General features: G+C 45.9%; 1 protein-coding gene across 3 annotated transcripts in view; it reads left to right on the top strand.

The window, feature by feature from the left end:
• LOC142583417 (cytoplasmic aconitate hydratase-like) overlaps positions 1–15,553 on the top strand; it is a 244,026-nt gene that overhangs the window by 205,453 nt on the left and 23,020 nt on the right. For all 3 annotated transcript variants that reach the window (XM_075693876.1, XM_075693874.1, XM_075693875.1), the window contains one exon: positions 11,369–11,494. In XM_075693876.1, coding sequence (XP_075549991.1) covers positions 11,369–11,494 — 126 coding nt within the window. The remainder of the gene's footprint in view (positions 1–11,368; positions 11,495–15,553) is intronic.

The following is a 15,553-nucleotide window of genomic DNA, read 5'->3' as shown; positions in this document are numbered from 1 at the left end:
TGCGAAGGTACTCCAACATGAATTGCGACTGGATGTGTCCGCCAGATAAAGCAGTTCATAATCAATTGTGTGGGAGGGGGATAAAAGCAGGATGGCTAATGTGGGAATAAGCAAAAAAAGAAAACTGCTGGATTGCATGAAAACAGTTTAAAATTATTGTTTATCGCACCATCTGCAAATGGAGAGAAGCCTTACATCCTGTATAAGCTATGCATTTCCTTGGAGAAAGTTAGTCGTACCATATTTACTTGCATAATGATCGCACTTTTCTGTCAAAAAAAAATTGACGCAAATTGAGGGGTGTGATTATTACGCGGGTTAAATTTCCCGCAGAAAGAAAAAGAAAACTTTTTCATCTCGCATTTGCTGTGGGATGACAACAGGTCAACAAATAGGCGGCTGCTGCTGTATGTAGTGTGGGACACCCAAAAAAAATGGAGGCCGGCAGAGCAAGCCGAACGCGATTTTTTTTCTTCTCGTGAGTACATTACGTGCATTGAAACAGTTTCTTCCATATCAGTAATGAATAATATCGTTAATATCGGCAAGTTTGCGGCAATAACGTAGCCATGTCCACTTTGAGGGGACAGAAACAGATAGGCGCGCTTAGCTGCCAGTGACATAGGAACACGTAGTGGGCATGCTGCGGAAACTGCGGCATTTGTCTTCACTACTACAGCACGTTTCTACTAAGGGCGGGCGAATATATTAGCTGTGTTACAAGTATTGGCGTCTAAATAGGGTACACTTCTAACATATCAGTGTAAACCTGGCTGCTATCATTGCGGCTCGCGATTTGTTGCTTGCCCACGAGCGCAGACGAGAAGAATCGAAAGGCACCTTTTTTGTTGTTGTTGTTGATCACAACCATTATAAAGCCTACACATAATAAAGGCAAGTTTAGTTGTAGCTTGTTTTTGTCATGGAAGTGCGGAAAGTGATGAAAGGAATGAAATGAAGCATCTGCTTAAGAATGTTTGGTGCATGCAGACCACTTGGTTTGTCTTGAAGAGTCGTTCGCGTAGCATTTAACAGATGGTAAGTGTGGTCATTATTAGCTAGACTTGGCACACGACATATCGCTGCGGCAAATTCGGGGTGCGATCATTACACGGGAAATAAAAAAAATTGAATTTTGACGTCAAAATTTAGGGGTGCGATCATTACGCGAGTGCAATCATTATGCGAGTAAATACGGTATTGCGTGCTGGCCCACTTAAAAAAAAAAAAATTTCAGCTGGCTTCATTCAATATTCAAGTTAGCTCACCCCCAATTTTCAAGTTGGCCCACCTCCAAATTTTAAGTTTGCCTGCCCCCAAATTTAAGTTGGCCCACGCACAAATTTACGTTGGACTACCCCCAAATTTCAAGTTGGCCCAGCCCTACTATAAGCTTCCCCATGCATTTTCTATGGAGCCCTATGTATCCCTATGAGTATTCTATGTGATCACTTTTATTTGTTTTTTGGTCAAATTGTTCCTTATCGTTTATAAAGCTGCCAATCATCTACATTTATATAATTATAAGGATTAAACGTCTTAGCAACTTACGCATTCTTGTGCAGATGCACGGCATTATACCTTTCGCGCGATGGACCTCTGGTACTCGCTGAAGAATGCTTACATGTTAAAAGTAGCACTTAGCTGACGACTTGCAGCCTCTTTTTCATCCCGGAGCAAAACACGTCTGCATATTGCATGCTCGACACAAGCCAGGCTTCGCACTTCCGCAGACCAGCATGAGCTCTGAAACCTCCACACGAACTTCCGCAGGACGCAAGTGCACAGCAACAAAATAGCCAAATGGGCCGCAGCCCCCGTGAGGAAGGTGTGCAACTGGAAGAACTGCCAGTAGTGCGACTAAATCACAGTGCAGTTAGTTGTTGTGAACGCCACATGGCCCATGTTTTCAGCAGAGCCGTGAAACTGAGTTGGTCCTAGTAACGTTGGCTTGATTGTGTGGGCGACGCGGATGCGAGGCGGCTGTCACCATCTTTTGGCACACTGCGCCAACTAACGATGCTCTCCATGGCTTTCGCGGTCGGCACACACTGCGTGATTAATGGTGGCAGGTGCCAACTGGCGTAGGCAAAGGTTTCACCCCATCTTCAGATCATTTGTTTAAGGGAAACTTGCAAATGCAAATTTCACAATTATTCTGCATCGAAAACGGCGTCAGAAAGAGAAAATTTTGATCGTTACATCCAATATGCAGTGAGTAACGTATCATTATGTATAAGGTTTTTCTCATAGCCCTAATGTATAAGCTCTTAAGTTGGCTCAACCTTATAACCGATATATCGTTATATGTGGTATCGCTATAAGTGGACTGCACTGTCACAACAGTTCTTTTGTGCCGAGTAGAGGTTATGGAGTGCTGGTGCACTCACTAGTTTTATTTTTTGAGGTTGACAGCAAAAATGTTGAGCCATTTTGTACCTCGTGGCGCCTCCAGAATTACCCATCTGGAGGAAATCGGCAGTTGCCTTTTCCTATCCTCCTCATCAGTCTTCATCTTTCTCTTTCGATTTCAATATTTCCTGTCCTCTACTCACTTTCTTTTACTTCTCATTTTCTTGGCGGCAAGGGTTAACCTTGTGTGAAATGGCGCTCTTTGGCCGTTGTAGCCCTTGTGCCATAAAATACTATTAACCTTGTGTGAATAGCCAACCTTGGGTGTACCATATTTGGTTATAGTGGTGTCGTGCCGCTGGCATATGCAGAACCTGTCTCTTCAAGGTCCTACAGCGTCCCCGCTTTGGGCTCCATGATGGGTGACGCTGCTGCTGAAAATTCAGTGTGCATCTATGGCAAGTTGTTTCCCCCCACTTCCTGATTACCCTCAGAAACGAGGGCGCACCGAAGAAGTATTCAAGTTTTTTGGTCGTCAAAGTGAGAATTTTCCACGATTTCATGTCATACACTCAGAGAAAACAGAAAAGGCAGGGAGAATGATACCCCTTTTCTGGTTTCGATATCACTAACTGAAGCTCGTGGCCATGGCTTTAAAGTTTCCAAGTTAGCAAGGCAAGACCTCCTTCTGGAACTCCACAATAAGAAACAATATGGAAGGCTGCCAAATCTTGTGTCTTTTGGGGACGTTCCAGTGAGCGTGACCCCACATCGTACCATGAACACCAGCCATGGTGTCATATCCAATAGTGATCTGATTGATCTGACAGAAACTGAACTACTTGAGGGCTGGAGTGAGCAGAATACGATCAGTGCAAAACAATCCAAATCAGGCGTGATGGTAGAGACAAACCAAGCCTCTTATTCCGACATTCGGTTCAAGTGTGCTGCCTGAGACAATCGAGGCAGGCTATGTGAAGATCAGGGTCATGCCATATATTCCATATCCCCTCCGATGCTTCAAATGCCAAAGCTTAAGCCACAGTCGGAGGCAGAATGCCAGATACTCGGTACGCAGTTGCTGCTTGCGATCGGCTACACGAGCCTGTTCTTGTGCCCGGGCTGCAGCATCGGCACGGCCTAGACGAGCTTATTCCCAGTTCTGCTCGCGGCGTTGCTGATCGAAAGTCGCCAGCTCCTCAGAAGTATGTATAACGCGTGGCCTACTCGTTTCGGAGCCTTCAGCCACAGTTCTCAGAACTGCAGAGGCCAACTGACCTGTGCCAAATGTAGGGACCATGAACATCCATCTGAATCATGCGAGAACGCTCCACACTGTGTGAATTGCGATGGGGAGCACGCCGCATACTTGTGGTCCTCTCCATGGAAAAAAAAATAAATAAAAATATAGGGGCATTCAAAGTCCGAGAATATTTCGTTTAAGGAGGCACGAAGGTGGGTATCCTTCCTGCCAAAGCTTTGCCGAAGTGGCGCATCAGTGGGCAGTGCCAGAATGGCCTTCGGCGGCTGTCCAGTTAACACACAGTGAGTCGGCGGCGACGCCTTCCGCCCCTTGGTGGCTTCAGCCAGCGCTGCTCCGCCATCCCAGAAGAAGAGTTCACCGACTTCTGGCCTGGTGGCCTCAAAGGTCTTGTCTCTCTAGACGAAGTGTTCATGTCAAACAAACCGCTCGCAAGAGTGCGTGTCCAGCACTTCACAAGGGGCGGTGGGCATAACCAAGCAGGCGGTGCTGCCAGCGCCTAAGGAGTGGCAAGATTCTTGCAGTTGCTTCAAAAAAGAAAAACCTCGCATCACAAGGCCCGAAAGGGGCTCTGTAAGTTAAGTTCGTCTTCTTTTATTGGACACATGGCAAAAACATGTTCTGCAATATGCATACACAGATACTACGGTGTGTTGCGGCTAGGGTGGCGTTCAGGGTATGGAATCCACAAAGTCCATCGACTACTACGTCAGGTTATAAAAAATGAAGGAAAAAGGGTTTATTTAGCTTAGTTATATGGCTACACTATGGAAGCCCACTCCATGCAAGAGCAATTTAAACGTCCAAGTTCACATCAGGACTTTCTCTCCTCACTCTTGGAAAGTGTCTGCTTTTAATACTGTTGTCTTCCCTAGGCAAGTTGACTAGGGAATCTGAAGACTGTCCAGCAGCAAATAACCCTTGTCAACACTGTCTAAGAGACTGGTTTTGGAATCTGTGGCGAGAAAGCAACTGGTGACTCCCTGTTCATCACCGTCGTCCCCCCTTATTTTCTTTGCTCAGGCTGCCAGGTAAAGGGCAGGGTGAGGGCCTTTGGTGGAACCCTTCAACAGTCAGTGTCCACGCTGCACTGACGTCTGGAAAAGTGCTTAAGAATGGGTGGTGATTTGACTCCTCACAAATGTCTAATTAATTGTGCCTTTCAGTTAGTTGTCGTGGTTCCCTCCTTTTCATCCTCTGCTCAGGTTTCAAGGTAATGGTGGGGTGAGCGCCCTTCGTAGGATCCTTCAGCCATCGGTGTCCACGCGCTGCATTGACGTCTGGATAGGAGGGGTGATGGTTTGACACATGGCAAATGTCCAGTTAACGCCTTTGTGGTGTTGAGACGTAACAAGTGGAAGGTTAGAGGACTACTTTGTAACCTCGACGGCATCACAGAATTCGTACATAAATTTAATCCGAAGGTGCTATGTGTCCAAGAAACACTTAAAAAGCCTACACAGTCGAACTTTCTAATGCAATGTGCCATTTTCCCTAAAGACCGTGATAACGCTTCTGCCTCGTTCAGTGGTGTAGCTATAGCTGTAAATAAGTCTGTTGCTTACCAACAGTTTGCCTTTCAAATGCCCCTTTAGGCTGTATCTGTGCAAGCAGTTTTGTTTAGTAAGCTCATAACCATTTTCTCTATTTATATAATTCCCAATTATCAACTTAGTAAAAGAAATTTTACAGCCTCATTGACCAACTCCCAGAACCCTAAATGATCACTGGCGATCTTAATGCCCATCACACTCTTTGGGGAGGCTCCCGGTGCAATACGAGAGGCCGGCGAATATAGAGCTGTATCCTCTGGTACATGCCTCTTCAATAAAAAAGAGCCCATGTGTTACAGCATCTAACATAATTCATATTCAAGAGATTTAGCAATGGGCCCTGTGGCCATCTTTCCTTATTTAGAATGGAGCATAATAGCAAGTTTCATTGTAAGTGACCACTCCCCTGTAACAATAAAGCTGATACAGCAATACTAATGCCCTCCAAATGTTTCTCAGTGGAAACTATCATTGGCCGACTGGTATCATCTTAAAGAATGACATTACTTATCCCAAGATTTTATCAGTGAATTCAGCATAGATGATGTAGTTTCATATTTTACAGCTTTTATAGTAGACACAGGAGTAAAATGCATCCTGCAGAGGAATGGTAACAATGACTGTAGGCAGGCACGTAAGAAACAAAATAAAGCATGGGACATTCTCTATCAGTATCCTAGTACGTAGAACCTAATTGCTTTCAAGCACATTAAATCGCAGGTAAGGAGGACGTGAAAGCAAGCAAGGAGGGCAAGCTGGGAGAGGTTTCTCTCCGGCATTAATTCATACACACAGGAAGCTAAAGTTTGGGATGGACTGAGAAGGCTGAAGGGGAAGCAAATCTATCCATTGCCCTTGGTAATATGGGAAGTTGGACGTGGAAACAGTGGGAAGGACCAGGCCAACGCTCTTGGTGAGCACTACAAGTGCATTTCTTGTTCTGTGCACTATTCATTGTATTTTCTGAAAGACAAGCAAATGGAGGAATGGAAGCCACTCAGCCATAAATGTAGCTCAAGCTAACTTTTCAAGCAGCCTCTCTGTATTGCTGAGCTGAAAGCTTCCTTAATTGCAGGTCAGAACTCTGCTCCGGGTCCAGACAGAGTTATGTACGAGATGATAAAACACCTTCACAGATACATGCAAATTACACTAATCGCACTCTCTTATAGTCTCTGGACACCTAGGCACCTTCTATCTTCATGGAAAGAAGCTATTGTCATCCCTGTGTTGAAACAAGGTAAAGATCCCACCTCAGTAGCAAGCTATTGTCTGACAGTGCTAACAAGTTGCCTTTGCAAGTTGTTTGAAAAAATGATAAATTTTTGCCTTCTACATTACCTTGAATCAAACAGAATTCTTGATCCACACCAATGTGGATTTAGATAAGGCTGGTCAATGACCAATTATCTCATGCGTGTCGAGGCTAATATTGTGGATGCTTTTGTCCATGAACAACTAATTTTATAGATATTTCTTGACATGAAAAAGACCTACAACACCACATGGCACTATGGAATCCTCCGAAACCTGTCATGAATGGGTATCAGGGAAAACATGCTGAATGTTCTTGAGAGTTACCTCTCAAAGACTACTTTCCACATAAAAATAGACAATACACTCTCGCGTCCATTTATGCAGTAAACTGGGGTACGCCAGGGGGGCGTCCTCAGCTGTACGCTTTTATTGTGAACATGAACACATTTCGTTATTCACTACCCCAACTATTTCTTATTCTGTTTACTTAAACAATGTACAGATATGTTTTAAGTGTAGCCTTGCAATCTGCGAGAGGCAAGTTCAGCTGGGGCTGAAGAAATTATCTAAATGGGCAGACAAAAATGGGTTCAAGGTCAATCCACATAAAAGCTTGTGTCCTTTTTTTCAAGAAAGAGAGGATGGCTTTCTGATCCCACTATCGTACTGGAAGTACAGCACATTCCTGTGAATAAAGAAAATAAATTCTTGGGTGTCATACTCAGTTCAAAACTAAGTTTCATCCCCCACATCAAATACCTCAAGGCGAAGTGCCTGAATACAATTAATGTAGTGAAAATTCTCTCACACACAAATTGGGGCAGTGACAGAAAATGCTTATCAAATCTATCTCTAGGCAAGTCTTATACGATCGCCTTTAGGCTACGGGGTTGTCGTGTATCAGTTTGTTACACCGAGTGCCCTAAATATGCTTGATCCTGTTCATAATTTAGGCATATGCCTTGCCACGGGAGCTTTCAAAACTAGCCCAGTACAAAGTCTATATGTAGCATTCAATGAATCGTCACTCTATCTGCAAAGGTCTTTGTCCAATTTTATGTGTTTCATGCAAGTACACTCTAACCATGAACATCCTTGTAACAAAGCCATAAATGACACGATTTGTACCGCACTTTTCCATCTTCTTCCAACCGTGAGAGAACCCTTTTCACTGCTTGTGAGGAAGACAGCAAAGCTGTGGCTGCCCCACTTCTTGAAAACCCAGTAATGGCTCTAGCCAAGCCAGTACCGCTGTGGCAGCTAATAGACTGTGACACATCTTTTGTAGAAGTTACAAAGAACGCCCCATATAAAGCCAACAGACAACGAAGCCAAGGCAAGCATTGGGGAAATTAGCTGTAGTTGAAATTGAAATGTAGAAAATAATGAAGGAAGGGAAATGAAAGGGAACGAAATGATAATGTGTCGCCGGTGGGAGCCAATCCCACAACCTCCGCACTACGCTTGCATTGCGCTACCAATTGTGCTACGGCGATGGCTATCAGACTGTCCACTATCTTGGGCATTTATGTTTACTAGGTCTGGATCTAGGAGTGTTAGCCAGCACCACTCAGAATTGCCAAGGGGGGCAGATGTGGAACATCCTTTTCTCACCCGATGGCATCACGTGTTACGTTACTTGCTCAACTTTGTTCAGTCTTCTGCATTTTGTACTCTTCTCATCAACATATCATAATATGCTGGTTACCTGGCCACAGAGGCCTTAAGGGCAATATGCTTGCTGACCATATAACCACATCAGTAACTGCAAAACCAAGTAGATAATTCTTCCATAGTTGTCCTTGTCAAAGACTTAAAGCCCTTCCTATGCAAAAACTGAGGGGCCATTGGCAACGTACATGAGGCACTGAAATATTTAATAAACCTCACATTATCAAGCCAAATGTAGGAAACTGGCCACCAATAACAAAAATACAACGAACTGAGGTTACTTTTTGCCGTCTTAGGATGGGCAACACATATGGCACACACCTACCGGTAATGATCCTCCTGTCTTCAATAAATGGGGCGATATGCTAACGGTCCTTCACGTTATGCTAAAGTTTTGGGAAGTAGAAGCCCAAAACAAAAAAGTATTTTTCCCCAGCACACGAACAACTTCTTCTCCATTGTGGAGATGCGCGACTCTCGCGCGTCCCCTGATATATTTTTCCCGCATGGCGCGTTTCCTGTAATCCGGCTTCGCCGCGTGGCCTGCGTGATGCCCGCGGCGGTCGATGTGGTCGGGGCGCAGTGTGAGATCTGGCTGCCCAACGTGGACCTCTTGGGGCATCAGACGATAGATTTAACAGTTTTGCTTCGTTCGAGACCTTTGTTTGAACCGAAGCGTAGGGCTAGCGTGGATTTTGATCGCTAACGTTGGCGGCGTGCTTTCTTGAGAGAGGCGACGGTGGCTGTAGTGTGTTTGAACATGTCAACATACTAAGCCTTTTCGCAAGTGTTTTTTTAATCATATTCGTCGGTACGCGAGCCACGTGGTCTGCATCCTGGGAGAGCAAGACTTAACGCCCGCGTAGCATTGGCAAGCCTGAAGCGAGTGAGTACGGAAGCCTCGTGGGTGGTCCGAATTTGTCATGTAAATAGCTTCTCCTGTCTCTTTGACTGATGAAGTCGCGGCTCTGGGAGCCGGGTGGCCGCGGGCCACGGGTGCCACTACGGGCTGACTGGTATTGCGGCCTGGCACCGGGCGCTCAGACACCGTCTGGGATGGTGGGCGCCGTCAACTCGGATGCTGTGTGCACCGAGCGGAGTAGGACCACCTCACAGAGCTGACATCTCCTCGCGGCTGCCTGTTTTGCGCTCATTTTGGGTGTTGTTTTTGGATGCCGGTTGTTATCAGGGTAGCGACGCTTTAGGCCTAAGGCTTTACGAAGCTGCCTGTCGCACGTGGAGGGACACAACCTGGTGGACCCTGGCGTTGAGGTGTTGCAATTTGCTTCCCTCATTCTATTTAGCGTCGCACGAATTGAAATTCCTCGTTCGACTCAAGGAAGCGAGCTTCGTTCAAGTGAGCTTAGCATCTGAGTAGCTGCCCGATCTTTTGCTAGCCGAGTTGAACATCGTACCACATGGGCGATGCGCATGCAGAATTCCTCTCCCTTGCACTACTTTAGTGTTTGCCGAGTGTGTTGAGTGTACGCAGCGTGATTGGAGTCAACCCTGGCTTGCTGTCACATGCACATCGTCTGCGCTGCTGCCCCGGACTACGATCGAGTCACCCCGGGCGATGGTGATACTGTGGCCAGTTTGGCGCAGCGACTTCGGCGGCCTCCTGCATCCAGCTCACAACCCTCGGCGGCGGACAAAAGAGCCGGTGGTCACCGACAGCTACGGCGGCTCTTTCCAGCAGGGCGCGTCGGCGCGAGCGACGCTTGCTCGTACCGACTACTGTGTCGTCGTTTTCGGAGTCCTGGCCTGGAATCGTGCCGTCGAGTCAGAAAAGCTGCTGCTGTGACGCCAGCGTTGTACCCAGGGACAATGTGGGCTCGCATGTTATGGACAGCATGTGGACATTTCCTCAGCGCGGCCACTGTTGCATGTACTATCTTGTTCGCAAAGCACAGTTTGATGTTAGACCGTGTCACATGTCTCGCCGGAATATGTAGTGATTTAAGGTTGGGGGGATGTGGGGATGCGTGACTCACGCGCGTCCCCAGATATCTTGTTTTCCCCCATCTCCTGCAATCCCGCTTCGCCGTGTGGTCTGCGTGACGCCCGTGGTGGTCGATGTGGTTGAAGCGCAGCGCGAAAGATGGCGCGAGTGTTGCGCTGCTACCGGCGGGGTTACTTGGGTGCGGGAGCGGAAGGCGCTCTCTCTTGGATTCGGGCAGCAAGCAGTACGGATGTGCCGTGCCACGCGTGCGCCGATCCATGCTTCTGCGAGACCGTCTCACGTGGCCGCCTTGGAACGCGCCACCGTTCGCGTGACCGTACGCGCGAACGACCAGGCGTTGGGATCCAGCATGGGGCGAGCATATTCGCTCGCTATCCGGTCGCAGTGAGTCTAGATTTGTAGCGTGCCCATCGGCATGTTTTGTGGATAGCAGCTCGGCTAGCAGGCATTGATCTACGAAAGGTGCAATAAATGCCCTTGTGATTGTTTGCACTACTGTGTTGTCGTTCCTTTGTCTCAAGAGCACGGGAGGAGAACCCAACACCATCTGGCAATGTTTCAGGGCATTGAAGAACTTTTTGACTATAGCTAGTTTTAAAGTGTTCACGAGATATTAATACCTTGAATGTTATAAGCTCAAGGTATACGTAGCACATCCTCTCAATAGAGGCTACTGCTGCAGCGATGGCATTTTTCTAGAGCACATGCCTCACAGCCCTTGCATTCAAGGGCTTGCGGGTGAGGTACAAGTGCTACTGCTACTCACACATTTATTACATCACCCTTTACAATAGAACTTTTATGCTCATAGTATAAATCACTAGTCATTGTAATTATTTTAATGCCTGTACATGTTATGCACTTTACAGCGACAAATATTTAGGCTCTCTGCAGCCAAGTTGCACCTCCCATTCGCAATTTATACTTGCAACTCTGACATTTTTCACATTATACCATCGACAATCCATTTGTTATCATTTGCTTGGCGCTCTTTGGCCATACTGGCCCTTGCATCAATAAAATCCATAGATCTTCATCAAAATACTTGCAAGTACAAAGTTTTTACCATCCGGTGAATACTTATAGCAAGGTGCGGTCTGCATCTTGACACTGAAGAGACGACGATGGAAGAGTGGCTTCATTCTCAAGTTTGATTTCGTGCTGCTCTTCACCTTTTGCCGCAGCATTTGTAAATGTGTCGGTGTAGCTCTAATACACCACAACAGTACTATTCGCCATACTTCTACGGGAATCTCTGTCCTGCACCTGTCTTTCCACACAGCCTGTTTTCATGTGTCCTTGCCCATGCAGATGGACATCTTTGATGCGGCCGAGCGTTACAAAAAAGAGGGGGCCCCTCCACTCATGGTGCTAGCAGGCAAAGAGTACGGCTCTGGCTCCTCCCGGGATTGGGCAGCCAAGGGACCCTACCTGTTGGTGAGTGGCTTTGCTCCGTGATAGAAACCATGTGAGCACTCTGATGACTCTGATGTAGAATTCATATGTTGCACAAGTACAGTAGGCCCTCATTCATTAGTTCAGTAAAAGAACACAAGAAAAAAACATACAAACAGGGAAAATGTGCGATCCTAAGCCACTACAATGGTTCAGGCTCAACTGTAGTTGACATCTAAGTAATGCAAAGCATTGCGCACATCGTTGTAGCCAGAGCAGCCCGACACATTAGTAACATCATGGGGAAGGCTAGTGGGCTCATCTTTAAAGGTATACTCAAAAATTGCAGCTGAAACGAGGACATAGAGAAAGAAATACCACAGAAGCATGGCCCATTTGTTGTTTTTACAGCGTTGGCAAGCTTACGTTTGCACTCCTCGAATTCAGCCTGGTGAGCAGCTTTTTGGAGCCAGACATTTTGGCAGGAGGATTTGATGTGCCCGCTTGGCGTGAATTGTTGTGGATGGTCCTTAGCCCGTTAAAAAATAGACATATAAATACCCAGAAAAAATGTTAATTTTCTATCCAAATATGCAAAAAACATCAAGAATAAGCATAATCGACAAAAAGAAAAAAATATTTTGTGGAAACTTTTTCAGCAGTCAGGGGGGTGGGGGCAAGAAACTGGAAGTGGACTTCATCCCAAGCCACCTAAGGCTTCGTTTTCAATTTGTAGGGGCCGGTCTCATCATATGTGAACCACAGGTGTAGGGTTCAATTGCTTTACATCATATGTGACACCACTGCAGCTGGATGGCTTGCATTGGCCTGTCTCCTCTGACCTTGCTTTCAAGAGACATTGAGTCGCATGCCAAACGTCTTCCTTGTTGTTGCTCTAAACCAACCAATGACGCTTCCTGCCTGTCGCTCAGTGTTGACCAAACACATTTAGCTAGAAACTTCGTACTCAATACTGAAACTCGGCAAGAAAAAAAAACTTTTTCTGGTATGTTGCCTGTACACAACACTCATCAATAAAGGGTTAGACGTGTTCTTTTTATGCTTGTATTCCTCGAATGCAGCCTGTTCAGCGCCTTTTTCAATCGGGGACGTTTTGGTGGGAAGATTTGACGTGCCCGCTCAGCATGAATCGTTGCAGCTGTTGGGGCTCAAGTGGCCAGAGGCATGTGTTGCTGTCTTTAAGGCTTTGGCAAGCTTACGCTCGCACTCCTCAAATTCGGCCTGGTCAGCAGCTTTTTCGAGTGGGACATTTTGGCAGGAAAATTTGACTTGCCTGCTCAGCCTGAATCGTACAGCAGGAGACACTGATGCGTGTTGAGCTGATTGGACTCCAGCAAAGCATCTTGCTAACATCACACTGCCTGCAGCAAAGGACGGCAACACATTTAGATCATCGTCCTATTAAAGAGCCCCTCACTTAGTCCAGATATCTTGAGCTGAAAAGAGCAGTGCATACAATGCATGTTAAAGATCTTGCTGCAAAGTATTGCACCACTACGCACTGCGAAATGAGCTGGAATTTCAAATCAAACACTGTGTGCTCTTCTCCTTGTGGGTGCCGCTCTCCCAGCCAGAGAGTCGACGTCAGTTGCACAAGTGCGCTTACGTAAATTCCAGTGCTGTGATGCCACTCACAGTGACAACACAGCACTGCAGTTACGCAACTAGAGAATTATTCAAGGCAACATCAGCTATTTGTTCGATCTATTCCTTCAGTAGACAATTTAAAGTTCACAAAAATTATAATATCAACATACCGAATGTCTACGAGTCTTTGTCTTACGTACCATAGCAAGAGGGACGTACTTCCCTTTCATCTCCTTGATCTCACGTCATGCAGTTGCATGCACAGAAAAGGAAACTATCTGCCATTTTCTACTGGGTTCCAGTGCGCAATCGTGCTCTTATGGGAAAACACAGAGAAGGAATTTTGCTTGATGAAGCTAGACGGGACCAAGTGGAGAGATCGTCTATGTTGGCGGTGACGCTTACCTTCTGAAATCATGGATTCACAGTGCTTCACATAATTATATCTCTTCATTATTTTTATGCTCATGCAAGCAGTTTACTTGGGTTAATAACACTTCATCTCCGTTTTCTGACGTTGTGTCTGGTATTCCTCAAGGTAGCGTTCTGTATCCTTTATTATTGCTTATCTGCATTAATGACCTTACATCTCATGCAACATCCATTTGTTTGCCAACGATTGCATAATATACCATAAAATTATGACTCACGCAAATCATCTGGTACTACAACAGGACCTTGACAAAATCACATTCTGGTGCTCACATGGCAAAGGACCATTAACATTGACAAATGCAAACTAATCACGTTCAGCCAAAAGCAGTCAAACTCAACTTACGTATACTATCTTAACAATAACTGTATGTTTGTAATGCCCAGCTGCAAGTAACTTGGCTTAACTTCACTTCTAATCTTTTTTGGTCAACGCATATTAAAAAAATTATTGCAACGGCATCATGCACACTAGGATACCTAAGTGTTTAAAGACAGCGCTAAAGATGTACACCAGGCAGCAGAATAGAGGATGGCACACGCACAGCACTGACTTACAACCGGCATTTGTAAGTCAGCACCGTGTGTGCCCCTTCCTTTAATTCTGTGGTCCTGCGTGCGTCTCTAGTGCTGTTTTTAGACATTATGGAAAACCACCAGCTCACCAAATCTGCCGTTCTTCTTCAGGATGCCTCAAACGTAATCTTCATGCAGCACCTGCCATAACACGGAAACTAGCATACCAGACATTTAATGGTCCACAACTCTAATATGCATCATCTGTCTGGTCACCTCATCAAGTCTATCTAATCAACTTACTGGAATCTGTGCAACACTACGCTGCACGTTTCATCACTCAAGACTATAACCGACACTCCAGTGCGACTAGCATGAAGACTTTATTATCACTACAATCCTTGGAATAATGCAGGAAGTTAGCCATTCTCTGTTTATTGCTTAAGATAGTCTACAGTGAGCACGCAAATATCTTGCCACTATCAAAATCACATCACATATCTCGCAGGCTTCATAATCAACATGCATTTCCATGTGCAATTGGTCAATGGAATGACCTCCCTGATGATGTCGTCTGTATTCAGGACCATGTGGCATTTAGAAATAAAATACTAATCATCTGTGACGGTTTTCGCTAACCATATTGTCACATAGTAGTGACAATGAAGAAAGCAGCAAAACTAGGAATTATGTTTTTGTTGGGTGATCTTGTACGCTCAAAAACAAGCTGCACTCAAAGAACTGCGACAGCGGCGAACACAGTCGGCGATCGGCGAAAATCTGATCGGCGGGTCAAGCGCGTTGGCTTTTCAGTTATAGAAGTCATTACAGGTTCCAGAATAATTGCTGGTGCCCGCGTGTCTTGCAGAAAGTTTTACAACATTCATGTCGTGCATACATGAAATCAGATTACACAAGGTTCGGTGACAACAGACGGCAAAAAGAACCACTAATAACAGAGAAATTTCCGATATGTGTGGGCGCGTTCCGCGCTGAGCGATAACATTTGTTAGACGATGATCTCGCAGCAGGAGGACTCATTGCACTGTTACATAGCGCACACAGTTCACAGGTTCATAGTAGACAGTTGCCAGAATGCCCACAGTTCACACAGTCAGAAAAACGGGGTGTCTACCAACCAGGAAAACCGGGAATTCTCAGGGATTTTTAGTAGTCTGGAAAAACTCAGGGAAAAACTCAGGGAATTTGTGCCTCTATCATGGAAAATTAGCTGCAATTTTATTGAAAAGGTGGAAAGTCGCGGTAATGCTGGCTCGAGTAACAGAGCGGAATCGTAACGAAACGTCTTTGACGCCCTGTCGTCGGCTGGAGGAGTTGCCAGTGTAGAGTCAACGACCGACTTTCCGGATTCTCGATCATTTGGATGGCTTCGCGGCACCACCACGTGCCCCATAGAGCCAATGTATCAGAACGTCTGAAATTTCGGACGCAAGAACTCTTTGCCGTCCGATTTTCCGGACGTTCCGCATCACCGCAGGTCCGAAACGGCATTAATCAAAGCCACGACCGCTGCCATTTTGATTA

Source organism: Dermacentor variabilis, chromosome 5, assembly GCF_050947875.1.
Source record: "Dermacentor variabilis isolate Ectoservices chromosome 5, ASM5094787v1, whole genome shotgun sequence".
In the NCBI taxonomy this organism is placed as follows: domain Eukaryota; kingdom Metazoa; phylum Arthropoda; class Arachnida; order Ixodida; family Ixodidae; genus Dermacentor; species Dermacentor variabilis.
This window is presented reverse-complemented; position numbering and strand designations above follow the sequence as displayed.